Source organism: Cygnus olor, chromosome 20 (genome assembly GCF_009769625.2).
Source record: "Cygnus olor isolate bCygOlo1 chromosome 20, bCygOlo1.pri.v2, whole genome shotgun sequence".
Classification (NCBI taxonomy): Eukaryota; Metazoa; Chordata; class Aves; order Anseriformes; family Anatidae; genus Cygnus; species Cygnus olor.
In genome coordinates, this window is record NC_049188.1 from 3,831,069 (window position 1) to 3,849,966 (window position 18,898).

The 18,898-nt window shown below is 40.6% G+C and overlaps 1 protein-coding gene across 1 annotated transcript in view; it reads left to right on the forward strand.

The window, feature by feature from the left end:
• Positions 1–18,898, forward strand: part of ANKFY1 (ankyrin repeat and FYVE domain containing 1) — a 33,303-nt gene that overhangs the window by 10,194 nt on the left and 4,211 nt on the right. The window contains exons 5-24 of the mRNA XM_040533099.1: positions 781–904; positions 2,252–2,401; positions 3,157–3,322; positions 5,039–5,243; positions 6,006–6,074; positions 6,786–6,985; positions 7,473–7,570; positions 7,956–8,178; positions 9,288–9,386; positions 10,639–10,792; positions 12,031–12,199; positions 12,749–12,867; positions 13,235–13,391; positions 14,616–14,816; positions 15,863–16,039; positions 16,411–16,558; positions 16,817–16,907; positions 17,783–17,907; positions 18,113–18,259; positions 18,737–18,827. Coding sequence (XP_040389033.1) covers positions 781–904; positions 2,252–2,401; positions 3,157–3,322; positions 5,039–5,243; positions 6,006–6,074; positions 6,786–6,985; positions 7,473–7,570; positions 7,956–8,178; positions 9,288–9,386; positions 10,639–10,792; positions 12,031–12,199; positions 12,749–12,867; positions 13,235–13,391; positions 14,616–14,816; positions 15,863–16,039; positions 16,411–16,558; positions 16,817–16,907; positions 17,783–17,907; positions 18,113–18,259; positions 18,737–18,827 — 2,913 coding nt within the window. The remainder of the gene's footprint in view (positions 1–780; positions 905–2,251; positions 2,402–3,156; positions 3,323–5,038; positions 5,244–6,005; positions 6,075–6,785; positions 6,986–7,472; positions 7,571–7,955; positions 8,179–9,287; positions 9,387–10,638; positions 10,793–12,030; positions 12,200–12,748; positions 12,868–13,234; positions 13,392–14,615; positions 14,817–15,862; positions 16,040–16,410; positions 16,559–16,816; positions 16,908–17,782; positions 17,908–18,112; positions 18,260–18,736; positions 18,828–18,898) is intronic.

Sequence of the window (18,898 nt, forward strand, 5' to 3'; positions counted from 1 at the left end):
CTTAAGGTCCTTACTCAATCTAATATTTGTGATACAACGTGAAGCAGACTAAATTGTTAATAGTAATTTAAAACAAGTGTTTGACATCTGTATGGCCAGTGCTGAAACTACCTTCAGACTTTGTACTACCAAAATATTCCTCTGCATGATAGTCTGGTGGCAAGGAAAAAGCCCAAGTACAGCATGCTGCTGGTGATTAGTATATGTCTTCAGGTGCAGACACCCAAATAAAAGTGTTTCCTTTTTGTATTGAAAACTACCTGGAGTTCACTGCCATGCTTAACGTCAAGTTCAGTTTGCAGTTTTCTTCCAACAAACTCGACTAATAGCTTCACACCTCTAAAGATGATTTGGTGGATCTAATGCTAAACCCTGTCCCTTCTCTTCATGAAACAAACAGTTATTTGGCATGCTTGTGATACTGTAGTACTTAGGAAGTAGGGAAGATGTCTAAGAACTGCAGCTTGTTCCCCTGGGAGAACTGGCATGCCTCTATTTACTTGCAGGCTCCTACAGTGAGTAGTGCTATTATGGGACCTCAGCTTAGACAAACTCTGCCTTAATAGGAGTCTGCTTTTGCGGTAACTGTCTTATAGGGCTTCTGATTAAAGTATATTTATGCTGCATGGCATTACAGTAAAGTAAGTCCAGGGCTACTTCTGTTGGCATCCAGGAGAAGAGTATATAGAAACCTGTAACAGCATGGGAGGGTGATTACTGTAAAGCTGTTTACTGAACCCTTTTTTTTTTTTTTTTTTTTTTTTTCCCCTATTTTGACAGATGTGAAAAAGGAGTTATGTCACTAGTTAATGTCAGGAACTGCATTCGTTTCTATCAGACTGCTGAGGAGCTGAATGCTAGCACTCTTCTCAATTATTGTGCAGAGATAATTGCTAGTCACTGGGTAAGTACTGCTAGAAGGAAGCAAAAGGAAAAATGTTTACAGAGAATAGAAACTTAAGCACTAGAACTTCACTTACTGCGCTGTCTAACCTCAGAAATTTGTCTTTGTATGCTACCATTCAAGCATTCCAGCTGGGATAGGGATTACGTGGATTCCTGATGCCTTTCAGTGACTAAGGCAACCTGTTGCCCTGACCCTTAGGTTTTTCAAGGGGTCAAAGTGTTAAGCGTGAATGAAGGGGCTTTTCCTGAGGCAGGAATCACTTTCCCTTCCCCTCTTTCTCACTTATCTTTATAATACGTTGCTTTTGGCAGTGCATTATTTAGTATTTTATACAGTGTTAAATCATAATTATTTTTGAAACAATGTACGTTAAATGGCTATTCCCCTAAGTTTTTTTCATTGTTGTCTCTGGAGGTTATGCCCCTTATCCATCTTTGTATAAATGTCTTGATGGGGCAGGGGGAGGTAGCTTGTAGCCTGAAGAGTTGTTCTGTTCACAGGAAATACTTCACTGTCAAAAGCCTCTTACTTTCATAAACATGAAACAAACCAAAGCCATTGTGATAGGCAAGAGGATCGTATTATCAAATCTGGACTCTAAATTGTTCAGAGGTTCACCCATAGTTTGATCCCTGTCTATATAGGATTACAAATCCCAGGCCTGCATTTACTTCTACAAATAATCCTTGTAAGTAAGAGCCAAGCCAGGAGAGAGTTTATCTTCTCTAGCAGGGGGAGTGGCAAGCAATCTTGCAACTGACTTCGAAGTTTCATTTGCTCTGATATTTTGAGGAAACCTTGATTAATTGTGTAATGGATTAGTCTTTAAAATAAATCTGTTTGCCAACAGCAGACTGGTGTATGAGGATTTAGGTTATCCTATATCTAAGACAGCACATCCAGGGATCAGATGTAGATACTGCTTTGTATTCAGAGATCAAATTTCAAACTTAAGTGGAGTTGTCATTCCTCAATAGCTCTTTTGACAATGAGGCTTAATACTAACCTGTGACTAGAGTCCAGATAGAGAATTAGTTTAGGAACTAGATGTTTATCTACTGTAATGGATGGTAAAATGCTTGTTTTCTGTACCTGTCACAACAGGGAGGAAAAATACCTCACTGTACCAGATCTCAAAACTAAAATGTAAGACTTCCTCTGAGTTTCCTCCTAGTCTTAACAGGATATCTTGGATTGTTCCTGCTTGTTGTAATGTTGTGCATGTTACCAAAATGGAGCTTTTAACTGAGCTTGTTTTGTGAATTTCGTAATAGCATTGTGCAATGCCTTGTTTATAAACAAAACAAAAATACTGCTTACCCTTTGTTTTTTTATTGGTTCTAGGATGACTTGCGTAAAGAAGACTTCAGTAGCATGAGTGCTCAGTTATTGTATAAAATGTTCAAGTCAAAGACAGAATATCCTTTGCATAAGGCTATTAAAGTTGAGAGAGAAGATGTAGTCTTCTTATATCTTATTGAAATGGATTCACAGGTATAGTGAGACTAACTCTTACTGTCTTCTGTAACTTCATGTTTTAAATAACTAGTTTCTAACTGCTAGTGTAAGCTATTTCTGTCACCAATTCTTACTTGTATGTTTATTGTTGTAGCTACTTTTATGTCTGTAATAGAGGCTGAGTGATAAAGGCTCTATAAAGACATAATTAAGAAGTGAGTCAACACTTTTGATGTAATCCATTGCATGCAAGATGTTTTAAATAAAATCTATAGCTGATATTTATACCATGCAACTTCAGATGTGCATGGCTTAGTAAACTTTGCTACTTCGTGGCAGTTCGGTAAGCATTATTTCTTTGAACAGGCATCTGTTCTGTTCAGATGAACATTCTAAACTAGCAAATAAGCTTTCCAGTAGATTTTAGGATTTGAGACATCTTAAAAAGGAATGCGTGAAGAATTCTTCCTATTACCGTGTTGACTGTGCCTAGATAGGCAGAATCTTTACAACTGCCAGTCTTGCTTCCTGCGAGTTAAACAAGACTTGTAGGTAGAACTCCTGTTTTCTCATGGAACCAGTCTCCTGCTAAGACTTGCATTTGGTGACTCAGCTAGCCTTCTGATTATTTTCCTGTGTAAGGTGTGCTTACCTAAATGCAACAGTAGCATTTAGAATTAGAGTTTAGGGTCTACTCTTATGGTAGTTGAAATGGACTGTTAAAAATGTTATGTTGGGCCGTTGAGCATACCTGTTTAACTAGTGTCATCTTGGTTAAATTTGTGTTGTAGCTTCCTGGGAAGCTTAATGAATTGGATCAAAATGGAGATCTTGCTTTGGATTTAGCCCTCTCCCAAAGACTGGAGAGTATTGCAACTACGCTGGTCAACTACAAGGCTGATGTAGATAGGGCAGACAAGAAAGGCTGGAGTCTATTACATAAAGCCATCCAAAGAGGTAAGTAAATAGGATATGAAGCTCTTTAACTTGCAGTTCCAGTGTGGAATATATATTCCATAGTCTATTTTTGTCTCACTCTGTAGTTGACACTTTAGTTAGAAACCTCTAGTCACAGATAAATGTTGTCCCGTTTTTTTGCTAAACTTATAAAAAGGGTGTGTTTGTTAGTTTTTTTGTTTTTAGGATCTAAAGGCTAGCCTGCTGGCTGTTGCATTAAACTTGTACTACATAACATCAAGAAGCAATCCTAGTAGAGTATTTTATTCTGAAGGAAGAAATATGGGGAGATGCAGAGAGTATTTTAATGTGGCAACTTGCTTAATGCCCCTGACAAATGGTTGAATCAAGCAAGGGCAACCTAGCTATAAAACAAAGATAAAGCCTTCTAAACATGTTTCATATGCAGCATCTGCTTCTTACTGATCATGGTTAACCGCAAGGGACCTCTCCCTACTGAACAGCAGTTTGAGGGGAGGAGAAACCCTCTGGAAAAAGACGAGGAGCAGAGGGACGTGCTATGCCAATCTAAATATCTGCAAATTTAAGTTTTGTTAGCTCAGTGCAGCTTGCGACTTCTTCCTTTAATCTCCTACATATCTAAACAGGGTAGTGCTGGTGTCTGGTCCGGTGAACGAAGCTTCAGCAGCAGGAGTAGGAGGTCTTCTAGGCATAGGTCAGTGTTGTGGTGGCTGCAGCACTGAAAAGTTTGCAGCAGGCTTCTCTTAATACTAGCATTTGTGTTCCACTTCTAATGTCTGCTTTCAGCCTAAGCTAGAGCTCTGAGAATGCTTGCTTTTCAGTAACAAAAACTTCAGTGACTCCATCACTGTTAACAGTCGTGTTCTGGAAATGGAGCTTAAGCAAATTGTCTGAACTTGCCACGTGATTCTTATTTCTGATCACTAAAGAGTGGGGGAATATCAGATAAGGAAATGGGGGGGGCAGTTGGATTTTATTTCTTGATGCCAGAGATGACAGCAATCCATACTGCTTTTTCAGGCAGTTTTCTTTGTTATCCAGTCTTGCTGTCAGGACAAGCAACTTGTGAATGCATGTACTCAAACTAGTATTTGGAATAAGGGAAACTAGTAATATGCTGAAGGCATTCTGTATGTCTTGTTTCAAGTTCAAGGTCTTGTGCACCTTGAAGCAGGCCTAAGTTCTGACTTCTGAGAAGATCTAAGGAAGGATTTCTTAGGAATGCCTTTCACGATAGGTCCTGGCTGTTGAAGCCATTACTTCATGGGGGCCTACGTTTTCAAGAGCAAGGACTGCATTACTGCTTGTTTATATAGCAGCACTGAACAGATTGCAACTAACTTCTGCATTCTTCTGACTGCCCTGGAATAGCACCTTTCATTCAGAACTGTGGGCAGTCTCACAACTTGCCTGGTAGCGCATTAAAGCTGCAGTGGATTTATCTTGATACAGAAGCTAACAAACTTAGTATCACCATACCAAGTGAACTAGTGCGTGAACTTGAGTTGCATGTAACCTTAGGGCAAAACGCAAAAGGGAGAGGTAGTTATGAAATATCTTAATCCTGGCTTTGCAGTGGAGTGTTCCTGAAATTATCTATTACTGAGGTGCAGACTGTTCTATTGGAATGATTGTATGATATAGAAGGAAGTCACGTATCCATTTTCTAGGCTTGTTTAGAACATACAGGGTTCACAGTGTATCCATAAATAACTTTATCCTTTTTCACGAAAGGAGACAAATTTGCTGCAAACTTTCTCATTAAAAACGGTGCCCGTGTGAATGCTGCTACGCTGGGAGACCAGGAGACTCCTCTGCACCTTGTGGCGTCATACAGCCCCAAGAAGCATTTGCCAGATGTCATGGCAGAGATGGCACAGATAGCAGAATCCCTCCTACAGGCAGGAGCCAATCCAAATATGCAAGACAGCAAAGGAAGGTAAATACTGGATGGGGTAAAGTCTGCTACCAGTTTAACAGATAACAGTGCAGCTGTCAGATACAGCCCACTGGGAACCTTCTCAGGTCTCAGCAAAGCACAGGTGATGGTGGAAGCAGGGAAGGTGAAGTCATTTATTTCAGTTTGAGACCTGCAGGTAGCACTCAGAGCAGAAGCTGTTGCAGGCTGAACAGTACATTGTCATGACCAATTTTCCCTATAGAAAGCTGGGGGGTGAGTTGACTGCTGGAACAGATGGCAAGCAGTTTTTTGCCTTTATTGGATCACTGAACAGTAAAGTAAGCTAACCAAGATGACAAATGACATTCCTAAAAATCTGCCTCTTCGAAGCTCTGTCAATACAATAGAAATTATCTCAAATAGCCAATATGTGCAGCATGTTTATATGAAGTGCAGGGTCTCTAAACTGCTTTAGAGGTTACGTTGGACTGGCAAACAAGTACATAAAATGATGTAGAAACCTCAGAGTGTATTAGCTACTCGATTTGGGTAAGTCAAGCTTTTGTGCTCTTTCCTTGAAGGTTAGCTCTTCTATTAGGGTGAAGAGTTGCTAACTTCTAAATCCACTGGAACCATACCCGCTAAAAGGGAAGCTTGCTTTTCTGTCAAGATGTACTTGGGCCCTTCACCTGAAAGCAGAGGTGAAGGTTAGCCCCATAAATGATAGGGACATGTTGGCAAGCACAGACAAATCTTAAATGCCTCTCTTATTGATGTAACTGTACTTTGCTCCAATTGCAGGACCCCATTACATGTGTCGGTTGTGGTCAGGAATGAACCTGTTTTCAGTCAGCTTCTCCAGTGCAAACAGTAAGTTCTGCGTACATGTAAAATACACTGAGTACCTATTTCAGTGAAGGTATGAAAACTGTTTAACAGCTCTTTAGGGCTTTTTGCTGTATCATAAGGCCAGCAGTAGGCTAGAGATGCAAAACTGTGAAGGCTTTGCATAACTTGAGATGCCAGAAGCCAAGCAAGTTTACCCTCCTGTAAAGAGGAAGCAAACTGCATCTCAGTGTTTTTCTTAGAGAGCTAGATGAAATGTGGCAATATCTTCATTTGTAGTGGAACCAAAAAGAGTAATAAGAATATATTCAGACATTTTAAGTCTTGAGTTCAACTTGGATTATGCTTAAAGCTATCACGTGACATTATAGGGTCAGGAAGCAAAATACTTCATTTAATTCAGTTTCTCCATCGTTGACTTTACAGTTCTTGTATGTGACTTTAAAGAGGACTTGCCTGTTTGAGACAGTTTGTTACAAGCCAAATCTAGCAAGACCACACTTCTCTTAAGAGTCATGGGCTTAAATTTTGTAGTCAATAAAAGGCATCTTGCTTGTTTCAGAGTATTCACAAATTCTACTGTAGCTCCAGTTACTTTGGAAGTTTTTAAGTAAGCAGAAGTTGTCAGTGAGGTATTGAATAAACTTGCACAGCTTTTCAGACACTTGAAACTTAAGCAGCACCTGGGACCGCTTTCTAAGGCATAAGTTGAGGAATATTAACTCTTACTTTTAGACTAGACCTGGAGCTGAAGGATCATGAGGGAAGCACAGCTCTGTGGCTTGCGGTTCAGTATATCACTGTATCGTCTGATCAATCTGTAAACCCTTTTGAGGATGCCCCTGTTGTAAATGGAACTTCGTTCGACGAGAACAGTTTTGCAGCAAGGTTGATCCAACGAGGCAGCAATACAGATGCTCCAGACACAGTAACAGGTAAAACAGAGGTTTGTATTTCCATGTAGGTGGAAGGCTTGTGAGTTAAATGCCTAGTGCTGGCTGCACTCTGTGGTCCAAATTACTCTAGCATGTCCAAATAGCATGGAACTAGGCAAAATTTTTGTGTAGTTGAATGAAGTTTTGACAGTTATTGCTACGTAATGAATGGTATGGGTAGGTGGTAATATCTTACCCCAGAGCAGGAACACTGACAGGTCGTGAGTAGAACTTGACCTGCAGGAAGTGACAGAAAATCTGGACTGCTTGCTAGGTCCTAACATCCTCTTTACAGTTTCAAAATGTGTAACTACTAAGTAGTGTATGTGACAGTCCGGTGTTTCAAAGGCATAACTAATAGGTAGGATTTTCCTTTTTGGCTTCAAGTTTCAATGTAGAAAGGTAGTGGGGAATGTGCCAACTAACACTTCTTAGTGTCAAGGTATGGTTGCAATAGTACTCTAATAGTATTTGTGTTTTTCCTTAGGGAACTGCTTGCTTCAGAGGGCAGCTGGTGCAGGAAATGAGGCAGCTTCTCTCTTCCTAGCAACTCATGGAGCGAAAGTCAACCACCAAAACAAATGGGTAAAAACAGAAACTTTTAGACTGTATGAAAATTCCCTTATTTCCTTCCAGAAATAAGATGGCAGAGGTCTTTGTTGCTAACCCTAGCTTAAAGCAAGTTTAAACGTCTGCTGAGCCTTCTGTAGGTTTTCAGGTATTTACTAGTGATCAGACAACTGTAGTATAATGGTTCTAGCACTGTTCTAGCAGCATTGCAAGTTTAACTCTTCCTTTAATGCTTGTTGTAATAAAGTCCTTAGTATATGTTAACTCGTGTAGCTGAAGGTCTGAAAGAGCTTCAACTACTAGCGCTTAAGTTTTTTCACACCCATGTGTGGGCACAGTAGTTTAAAAGCTATCTTTCTGGTTTCTCAAGCTGTTAACCGAGTCCCCTATTTTGTTTAAGGGGGAAACACCACTGCATACTGCCTGTAGGCATGGCCTAGCAAACCTGACAGCAGAACTTCTGCAACAAGGAGCCAATCCAAACATCCAGACTGCAGAAGCAGCACATGGTCAGAAGGATGCATCTTCTCCAACAGCAGAGAATGTTTCTCGGCAAACTCCCCTTCACATGGCTATTGCTCACAATCACCCAGATGTGGTATCAGTCATCCTGGAACAAAAAGGTAATGTTTTTCTAGTTCAAACTGTATTGATGCTTTAGCGGACTGGTATGCCAAGATGCCATCTAAACTGTGTTTTGACAAGCTACTAATCAAACACGCTTTCCTGTAAACCTTGTTTAAGTAGAGCAATTAACAAGACTGGTTAAACAGTTGTGTCAAAACTCAAATCGCCTGCTTGTTGAGACTAGATAATTAACTTGCTCTAAATAGTCTCTGTTACTGATCTCTCCAAACTTTCCACTGTACATAATGGACTTGAATTTTAGCCCCAGGTTGTATTCTGACTGTACAACTGAGATTCTCTTTCTCTCCTTGTCCAAGTATATAGTTCAGGTAAATGCAGGAATTGTATACAGATAAAGGCATCTTTCTGTGGTGAGACTTCTGCCTCCTTCAATTGTCAGTAAGATGATTTTGTACAGAGTAGTACTAGAATTGAGACAGAGTTGAGTCTCAAATGCTGAAAAACTGGTGGATGACAGTTCTACACTTAAGGAACCTGGGGTATTTGTTAGATGCTACTAGTTCAGCTTTTCCTGTACAGCACCAGGAAGTGAAATGGGCCTTGCTTCAGCTGTTAATTTTATCTCCTACCAGAGAAGGCATTTGGAGGGAATAGGTGAACTGGGGAGAATATCCTCCATCCCAGGGAGCTGAGAAGGAGGGATGCTGCCACCATATTGCAGTATAGCTTACACAGTGAGATCTTCATTCTCAGAGCTTTGGGTAAATGGCTGTTTGGAAACAGATAGCAAGGGAAGGAGGTTAAGCATCTTAGAATGTTGGATGTTTTTTAGTGTAAGTGTTAAGATTAGGGAGTATTGTTACTACTGCTTAGGACCTCCCAAGAAGCATTAGCACCTAGGAAATTGAAAGTAACTTGCTCAGGAAGAGATCTTTCAAGAGATCTTTCCCTAAAAGGGAAATGGTTTAGCAGTGGACTTCTAGTGTTAGGTGGTTGGTTAGACTTGATGACCTTAAAGGTCTTTTCCAACCTAAATGATCCTATGACACTTCAAAATTTGACACTGTTACTCCTGCAACCTTCAATCTGCAACTGCAGGTCAAATACAAGAATGCTCTAACAGAATGATTATTTTTTTTCCTAGCTAATGCTCTTCATGCTACCAATAACTTGCAAATCATTCCTGACTTTAGTCTAAAGGACTCGAGAGACCAGACTGTGCTGGGATTGGCTCTTTGGACAGGTATGTGCCTATGGAACAAGATAAAAAAACTTTACTATGATAAAGGGGCTATGATGTGAGAGATTTTTGGGACACGCCAGTGGTTGTGTGTTCATGGCCTGGCTTGTGCTGCTGATGAAAAGCTGTCAAGGAGAGCTTTAAATGATTGTTTAGCTTCTAAAATGATGTTCACATCTGGCTTGCCAATAGATTTCCAGCTGTACAGCTTCACTTGTTCAGTAGGGGATAGCCTGAAGCCTCTTGCCTACAACTGTACTTGAAGTTGTGTGGAATCGTACCACTGCGAACTTTTGGTGGTTTTCGTTTGTGTCCATTTATATTGTCTCTTCATGGTTAACTCTATAAAGGTCAGCATTACTGTATTATCCAGCTTCTAGAACAAAGGGAAGGTGAGCTACTTTAAGTAGCTGTGAAGTGGAATGGAACTTGGAATACCGCTTCAGAAGATTTTCTTCTCTGAAATGTGAGGGGGAATGTTTTGTGGAAAAATAGATGCTTGCAGACAAGTGGCGCTTCTACCATACTAGGTTATACCCATAAGAGAGTGGTTGTGTGGTCACCACAGGATCAGTATGGTTCTACTGAGCTGGAGACAGTAGCTGTATGGGGAATGCCTGCTCATATCTTGGGCTTAAGAGATGAGGCAGAAAGCTTAGTGAAGTGCTCTGCACAGAAGTGCTAGATGTCGTCCATGTGTAACAAACATCTTTATGCTCAAGGCTCTTGTTTTTTTTTCCATTTCCAATGAAAGGAAACAAACATAGCTTTATCCTTACTATTGTCCTGATCCACCTGTGAGGTAAGGAAGAACTAAGCTAAATATCTAAATACAGTAATATTCATGTGAATGGCTTATGAATGTAATACTAAAAGCTAATATGATTGCTGGACAAAAGTCTGAGGTGGTATGAAGCATTAGGCTAGGTGTGGTCACGGAGGACCATATTAAATTTAGGTTGGCAAAACTAATGGGGAATCTGCTGTATATCATACCATAACTTTTTTCTTAAAGCAAGGCCAAAAGGAGTCAGTAACCAGTATTTGACAGGTTTGTAAATGCATTTTTAAGCTGGGTGGAGTCATGAGTTGGCTTAGCTCATGTATGTGTATTTTAATAGGCTCTACACTGATTCAATACATCTCTTTTTTGTAATTATTGAAGCTGAAAGCTTGAAGCTTTATTTTTTATGCTTCAGAGGGTGTCTATTTTATAGAACTGAAGGCAAAATATTAACGAGCTGTAACTCTTCAGGCATGCACACGATAGCAGCTCAGCTGCTTGGATCTGGGGCATCCATCAATGACACAATGTCAGACGGACAGACTCTACTACATATGGCAATACAGAGACAAGATAGTAAGAGTGCACTCTTCCTGCTGGAACATCAGGCAGATATAAATGTCAGGTAAGATCTTAACTGATACAACACTGAACAGGGTATGTATTTAGGAGCAGGTGTGATGACTGCCTTGCTCACAAGCAGGAGCAAACGGGGAGATGCTGCTCTCTTCTCCCTGCTGACTCGCGATAGGACCTAAGAGAACAGCATGAAGCTGTGTCAAGGGAGGTTCAGACTGGACACTAGGAAAAGGTTCTTCACCAGTGGGTGGTCGGGCACTGGAACAGGCTGACCTGGGAAGTGCTCAAGGCACCAAGCCTGCTGGAGTTCAAAAAGTGTTTGGACAATGTTCTCAGAAGTAGTTTGATCTTTGGGTGGTCCTGTGTGGAGCCAGGAGTTGGACTGGATCATTGTAGTGGGTCCCTTCCGAATCAGGATATTCTAAGATTCTATATAAAGGCTTGAAATTGTTAGCAAATCATGGTTTGTGCACAGTTATGGATATGGCCCTTTTTATGGCACTAGTTAATGCCGAGGAACCTATGTGAACATGGATCTACGTATAGCTCCGTCAGTCCAGTTGAGGCTGCAGAGGGAGGTTTCACGTGGCTCTAGGTAGACTACAATCTTCTGTAACAGACTCAAGTCCTAGAGACATGGTACTGTCTCATCTGTACTATCTACTCATACTGTAGTCTCATCTATTTGCCTGTGGAGCTGCATGTGTTCTGCTGTCTAAACTAATTAGATGTAGTCCCAACAACAAGATTCAGATAGAACTAGTCTCATGAGTATCTCTAGACAACTGATACTAGACTTAACAAAACGTTTATGTGCTTACATGACTGACAGGCTTTGAAATTTGGCTAGCTATACCTAATGAGTGTCATGGGGACAAACTGCCTAATAGGGCTAACTAACTTCAGTTCTTTAACGGTTGGTATTTCTCAACCATTTGAAGTGTTACCACAGTGCAGATAAACATGTTCCCTTCTGTGATGTTAGGTAAAGGGAACTCTGTTCAAACAGTGGCTGTAATTAAGGAAAGGAAGGTAACTCTGGGCCAAGAACGTTAACACGATTCTCAAACTTTAGAAGTCACTCCTTTGCTATTAAAGGGGAAAAAAAAGGTAAACTACATAGCTGCAGTGAAAAACTAACATGGTAGGTTTGCCTGACTGAACATATTACCACAGAAAAAACACAAATGTGGAGATATTTATTGGCAAAGCCAAGAATTTACTGTAACAGAGATCTAACTCTTTAATGGGGTAGTAACATGCTTTAAACTATACCTATTGCAGAACACAGGATGGAGAAACTGCATTACAGCTAGCTATAAAAAACCAGCTCCCTCTTGTGGTTGATGCTATCTGTACCAGGGGAGCAGATATGTCTGTACCAGATGAAAAAGGAAATCCTCCTTTGTGGCTTGCCTTAGAAAATAACCTGGAAGATATTGCGTCAACTCTGGTAAGACTGTTAGTTGACTTAATTTAGTCATGTTCTTTGAGTATGTCACTAGTGGCAGAGGTCTCACCAGCAGAAATGAACTCAAATGCCTGAAAAGAACAGAGTAATCCTGTACTATTTAACTTCTAGAGTTTTTCCTTCACCAGAAGTTCCTTTTTCTTGGGTAATCTTTTATAAACACTGTAGCTTACGTAGCTAAATACCTCACAGCCACTATAATAACATTGAATGAGCCATCTGGATTCCTGATGCTGCAAAACAGATAAAGGATTTACCAAAAGCATCAGGCTGTAGCATGCCTGGCTTGTGTAATGATCAGCTTCCTGAGTAAAACTACTATGAATCTGGATTTTATTGCATCTTAAAGTTTCATCAAAGCCTTTAGAGGCTCACCTTTATTCCTTTTAAAATTAGGTTCTATTCAGGCATAGGTGATCCAGGAGGAAACTTAGTCAAACTTCCTTATGACTCCTAATAAATGTTATCTCCAGCAGGCTTCTAGTACTTTATATCAAAAACTTCACTGCTTCATTGTGCGTTTCTTTCCAGGTTAGACATGGCTGTGATTCGACCTGTTGGGGATCAGGACCAAGTGGATGCTTACAAACTCTTCTTCATAGAGCTATTGATGAAAACAGTGAACAAATAGCATGCTTCCTTATTCGCAGGTCAGACACTCCCTACTCTTCCCCCACCCCCAAAATGCAAACTTTCTAATGTGCTTGTACTTATTTTCCTAGTGTAAACTAATTGAATGCTATTTTGAGCCAGTAACAGGTGTGTGCTTCATTAGACTTTTGGTGAGTGAATGGCACTTATGGAAGCCTGACTAATCTTGAAGACACTGACACATTCTATTATCTAAATTGTCATGTTCTTGATGATGAGTCAAATTAAAACTAGGAGTTTGTGTTTATATAGGATGTGTTAGCAGATGCTGAATCAGCTCTTGCAGAAACCTTTTTATGACCTTTGTTTGGAACTGTTTAAGTCTAGATGAAATTTAATAAATTGACTGTGTTGTGCTTCTTTTAGTGGCTGTGATGTGAACAGTCCCAGAAAGCCTGGCCCTAATGGAGAAGGAGAAGAAGAAGCTCATGATGGACAGACGCCCCTACACCTGGCGGCCTGCTGGGGTCTAGAAGAAGTGATCCAGTGCCTTTTGGAGTTTGGTGCCAATGTCAATGCTCAGGTATGTATTAAAATGGTGCAGTTTCTTTGAAGCTGGTTCTTTAACTTCAATACAGTGAAAACAAATCTCCCTTACCTGTGTATTTTGTTTCATAAACAAAGAACAGCCTACTGCTATGACTGAGCTAGTGCAAGGACTGGCTGCAGTTCTGCTTTTTTCCTGTCCCTTGCTACCAGGTCTGGTGCTCATCTGTCCACGTGTATGGTTCTTTCAGGAAGCCATAGTGAAGGAAAACAGTGATACAGAAAACTTCTTGTAGTGCTAGTTTTTTTTTTTGGTGATGTAATGATCCAAGTTGGACTCTTCTGTTCTTAGCGTGAACAAAGCTGATCATTAGATCAGCTGTAGTGTAAAACTCCAGAATATTTGACTGTTAGTTTACCTGGGAAGCATTTCCTGTTATCAAATAAACCAAGGTGAAGCAATTGTGAGCTACTCTTCATAATTCTTGATCACACAGTAGTCCTTAAATAGAAGCTAGACAAATTGCAGCAAAAGAAATAAATGCATAGCATTTCCAGGTGCTGATGCTTTTGAAAGTGGCAGTAAAGAGCAACAGAACAGTGACAAAGCTGCTGTGGTTGTAAACTCTTTCTTCATTCAGACAAATGATTAAAGGCCTTATTCAAATTTGATAGACTGTACTGTTTGCATAACAAACATGACTAACACTTAACTTTTTTCGGTGAGTGAACTTCCAAGTGTCTAGCTTCTTTCAGAAAATTTAGCACAAGTGCCTGAGAGTCAAGCCAGGGACATACCTGCGCTGATGAATGTATGAAAATGATACCTCAGATTTGAATAATATTTTTGGACATTGTTCTTTCAGTTAAAAATAAAATCTACAAATGTTTAATAATATAAGGTGTTAACATAAAAATAAAATAACTAATATCAGTTTAAAGCATTCTCGTAGAATGCTTGGCTACTGTCGTGAGTGAATGCTCATCCAAAATGTCTGGCTGCATGGGAAAAGTTACCCTGAGCTACTTAAAAGGCTATATAACACAGAGGATTGAGGTCAGCCTATTTGGAGGAGCAAATACCAATTTGCCTCACTTACATCGTGGATGTGAGCTCCCACTGCAACTGCTTTGTGTTCCAGCTGAAGGCTACGGGGTATGTCACAAGAGCTAAGCAAAAAGCTTCCTTTGTTTTTCAGACATGGGAAAGATTTATTTATTGCTGCATCTTCATGTAATGAACTTCCTGGTTTCCTTCTAGGATGCAGAAGGAAGAACTCCAATCCATGTCGCCATTAGCAACCAACATAATGTTATAATTCAGCTTATGATTTCACATCCAGAAATTAAGCTAAATGTGCGTGACAGGCAAGGAATGACTCCCTTTGCATGTGCGATGACGTATAAAAATAACAAGGCGGCTGAAGCAATTTTGAAGAGGGAGCCAGGAGCTGCTGAACAGGTAAACTGGGAGCATTTAAAGCATACTGGTCTTGTTGCTGTACAAGTCTACAGTGACAGGCATTCACAAGCAAGTTCTGCTGTATTCTTTTGTGGCTTTATATGTCACAATGTTTGCCCAATTTCAGTTTTCTATGGCAGGATTTATTAGGAAACTAGATAGGCACATGCTATGTGTGAGAACGTTGAGGGTTAGTGTCTCATCAAACCTTGTCAGTACTAAACTGAGGTACAGGCAGAGGAATATAAGGAGAAAGTTCTAACTACTCGCATGTCTTGTTTCTGTAATAGTGCATCACAATGTATGACCTAGCTCTCATAAAGCTATCCGAAACAAACTCTGTCCTGTAATAATTGAATAATAGCTGTTAACACTGCACTGCTGAACTGGAAAACCTCCAAATGTATCTTCAGACTTCTAGTGTGACACTTCAGGCAGCTGTTCAGGAATTTCTTCCTACACTGTAAGTTTAATTACTAGTGATTACTAGAGTGCTTAGGGAGCTCTTGTATCCATGTTTCAGATGTATCACATACACAGCCAGTTCTGAATATGCTTTAACATCAGCTTCAGGACAAAGATGAACAGCATGCCCTTGGCATTTAGCCAAAAAACGAGCATATTTTGCATTAGTATGGCAGAATCGCGTGTTGCTTCCTTCTGTGGTGTTAACTGCCAGATTGACTGAAGTTTGTCTCATTTAATAGAGTTTATCATCAACTGCTGCCCCATACTTAGTACAAAAGCTAACTTTTGCTTGTAATACTCTCCAGTGTGTTGTCAAGAAGTGACAAGGTTAAACTAGAAATAAAGGGGTTTGAAGCAGACTAGAGCAAGCACATGCAGCTGATAATTTCTTAGTTCAGTGTGTTTGATAGTGACATAAATAAGTCTCTAATGCCAAGCAGCAAAAGGAGCAAAACTACAGTTTACCTCAGGTAGAGGGAATAAGTATCGTATCTCTTGGTAGAAATATGTTCTGTGCATAACTCTTTGCTGTTCTACAGAAATAACAGGGGGTTTGTTTTGTGACCTCTTTGCCACAGGTGGATAACAAAGGTCGAAATTTTCTACATGTAGCTGTTCAGAACTCTGACATTGAGAGTGTGCTGTTCCTGATAAGTGTACACGCTCATGTAAATTCTCGCGTCCAGGATGCATCCAAACTAACACCTCTCCACCTGGCCGTACAAGCCGGCTCAGAGATCATTGTGCGTAATTTGGTATGTACTGGAGAATCACTTTTCCCTTTTGCTTAGAAATACATATTCTGCTTTAATGCAGACTGCTTATAGGCTGGAGAAGTCAGCTGAGGGTGGTGCTACTTCTGAAGCAGAACTCTGTCTTGCGTAAACTTAGCTTGGCTCAGACTGTCAGCTGAGCTGCAGGTTAAAGCGGGAACCTTACTTTGTACTTGCTGCAGATCAGAACGCGTACACAAGTTGCAGGAGCTCAGTGATAGCATTTTGTGTATATTGGGTGGAGGCCTAGAAATATTTCTGTGCAGTGAAGTCTTGTGGGCTTCATTCAGAAAGAAAATGTTGGCTCATAGCCCTGGAAAACATTGAATGTATTCCTTCTTGCATCTTGACAGCTGCTTGCAGGTGCCCAGGTGAATGAACTGACAAAGCATCGTCAGACTGCTCTTCACTTAGCAGCTCAGCAAGATTTGCCCACAATTTGTTCAGTCCTTCTGGAGAATGGAGTAGACTTTGCAGCTGTGGATGAAAATGGAAACAATGGTAAACTTCTAAAGTTTCACAAGTAGATGTACAGAACTTCAGTAGGCCTGCTACTAATTTCTCCTGCTGGTAGAGGGAACCCATTGAATGGGCTCACTTCTCAAAGATTAAAAGGAAAATCCAAGAAATCAAAGCTGGTGGAAGGAGTTTTGGAGAGGGAAGGTGGGGAAGTAGAAAGGGACCACTTAATTTTATTGGGGTGTAAGTACTGCTGACGTGAACTACTCAAATTCTTGAAGCTTCTCTTCTACTTTTCAGCTCTTCATCTGGCAGTGATGCATGGCCGTCTAAACAATATCCGGGTCCTCCTCACGGAGTGCAATGTAGATGCTGAAGCCTTTAATATTAGGTAACTACTGTAGTCTTAACAGGCTAAAAGAATGATTTAATTAAAATGAGTGCTGGTGTGACTGGATACTGTACAGTATAGTGAGCTGATTGAGGGAAGTGATTGTTCTACTCTAGTACTGCATGCAGTTTTGGGTACCACGGCATGAGAAGGACATAAGACTACTAGAGAGTGTCTGACGGCAACAAAGATGGTGAGGGGATCAGAGGGCAAGATGTATGAGGAACAGCTGAGGTCCCTTGGTTTGTTCAGCTTAGAGAAAAGGTGACTCATGGCAGCCTGCAGCTCCCTCACGGGAGGCGGAGGGGCAGATGCTGAGCTCTGCTCTCTGGGGATAGCGACAGGACCCGAGGGAACAGCATGGAGCTGGGACAGGGGCGGGTCAGGTTGGATAGTAGAAAAAGGTTCTTCACTGAGAGTACGGTTGGGCGCTGGAACAGGCTTCCCAGTGAAGTGGTCATAGCACCAAGCCTGCCAGAGTTCAAGAAGCATTTGGACAATGCCCTCAGACATACAGTTTTACATTTTAGGAAGTCCTGTGTGGAGCCAGGAGTTAGACGCTGATCGCTGATCCTTGTGGGTCCCTTCCAGCTCAGGATATTACAATTCTATAATCAAAGCCAAATGTTTTATTTTTTATTTGTACACCACTTTCACAGTGAAGTGCACAGACAATGCTGTGTGTAAACAGTATCAAAATTAACTCCTTCTTGGTATGCATAAAGTAGGCAGTTGTATATGAGGTACTGAGGTGTATATATGTGAGGTGTAGCATTGTTTAAGTGTGAAACAATTTCTAAAAGATGATGGCTAGTTGGATGAGTAACTGTAGTTGCAAACAGACTTTGATCAAGTTAATAAACTCCTTTCCCCAGAGGCCAGTCACCAATGCATATTTTGGGACAATACGGAAAAGATAACGCAGCAGCCATCTGTGACCTTTTCTTGGAGTGCATGCCAGAATACCCTCTAGACAAACCTGATGCCGAAGGAAACACAGGTAGGTGAGACTGAACGGCCGTTAAGCTTGAAAGTCACTCAAGTCATATCAATGGTATGTCATTTTAAAGCTGCACTAATTGGCAATAGTATGTTAAATACAGAAAGATGCAAACACTGCACTGAAACTGTCCTGTTCTGGACTGAGTAAAATAATACTACCTCCACTCCATTAGCTCTGACATGTCTGGCTTTTATTTTTTCAGTGCTTCTCCTGGCTTATATGAAGGGAAATGCTAACTTGTGCCGTGCAATAGTGAGAGCTGGGGCTCGTCTTGGAGTTAACAATAATCAGGGAGTAAATATCTTCAACTACCAAGTTGCTACAAAACAGCTTCTCTTTAGATTACTGGGTAAGTACTGCTTGCTATGGTTGGAAGGTGGTTTAGCTTACAATTCTGAGATTCCTAGGTAAAGAAAAAGAACTCTGGACAGCTGATTTAGATGACACTAATTCCAGACAGGCTGAACTTCTGAATATTCTAGTGCTTGAAATGAGGTAGAAATACTCATTTTCTAACGATAAACTGAAAAATTGTCCAGTGCAGCCCTGTCAAACATCTCCATCCTTCCAGAAAAAAGAAGTAATGTTCATGGGGAATGCTGGCTGGTATAGTAGTCAAATGTAGCTTAAAACTAGATGCTGCTTTATAACTTGTACTGTATTCATCTCAGTGACTATACATCTTCAACAAACAAGATGGCAGCTACTGCAAGAGAATCAATTATACTGAATATTACCTAAAGCTGTGGGAAAAGTCTCCTTAATCTTACAGTATACTTGAGAGGTGTCAGAGCCCATTTTGCCTTTACGTTTTTACCTCTAACAGATATGCTGACAAAGGAACCTCCCTGGTGTGATGGCTCCAACTGCTACGAATGCACTGCCAAATTTGGAGTCACAACAAGAAAGCATCACTGGTAATGTGTGACACATCTTGCTGTGCTTACAAGGAGACAGATTCCCATTCCAAATGTTGCTAGGCTTGTTC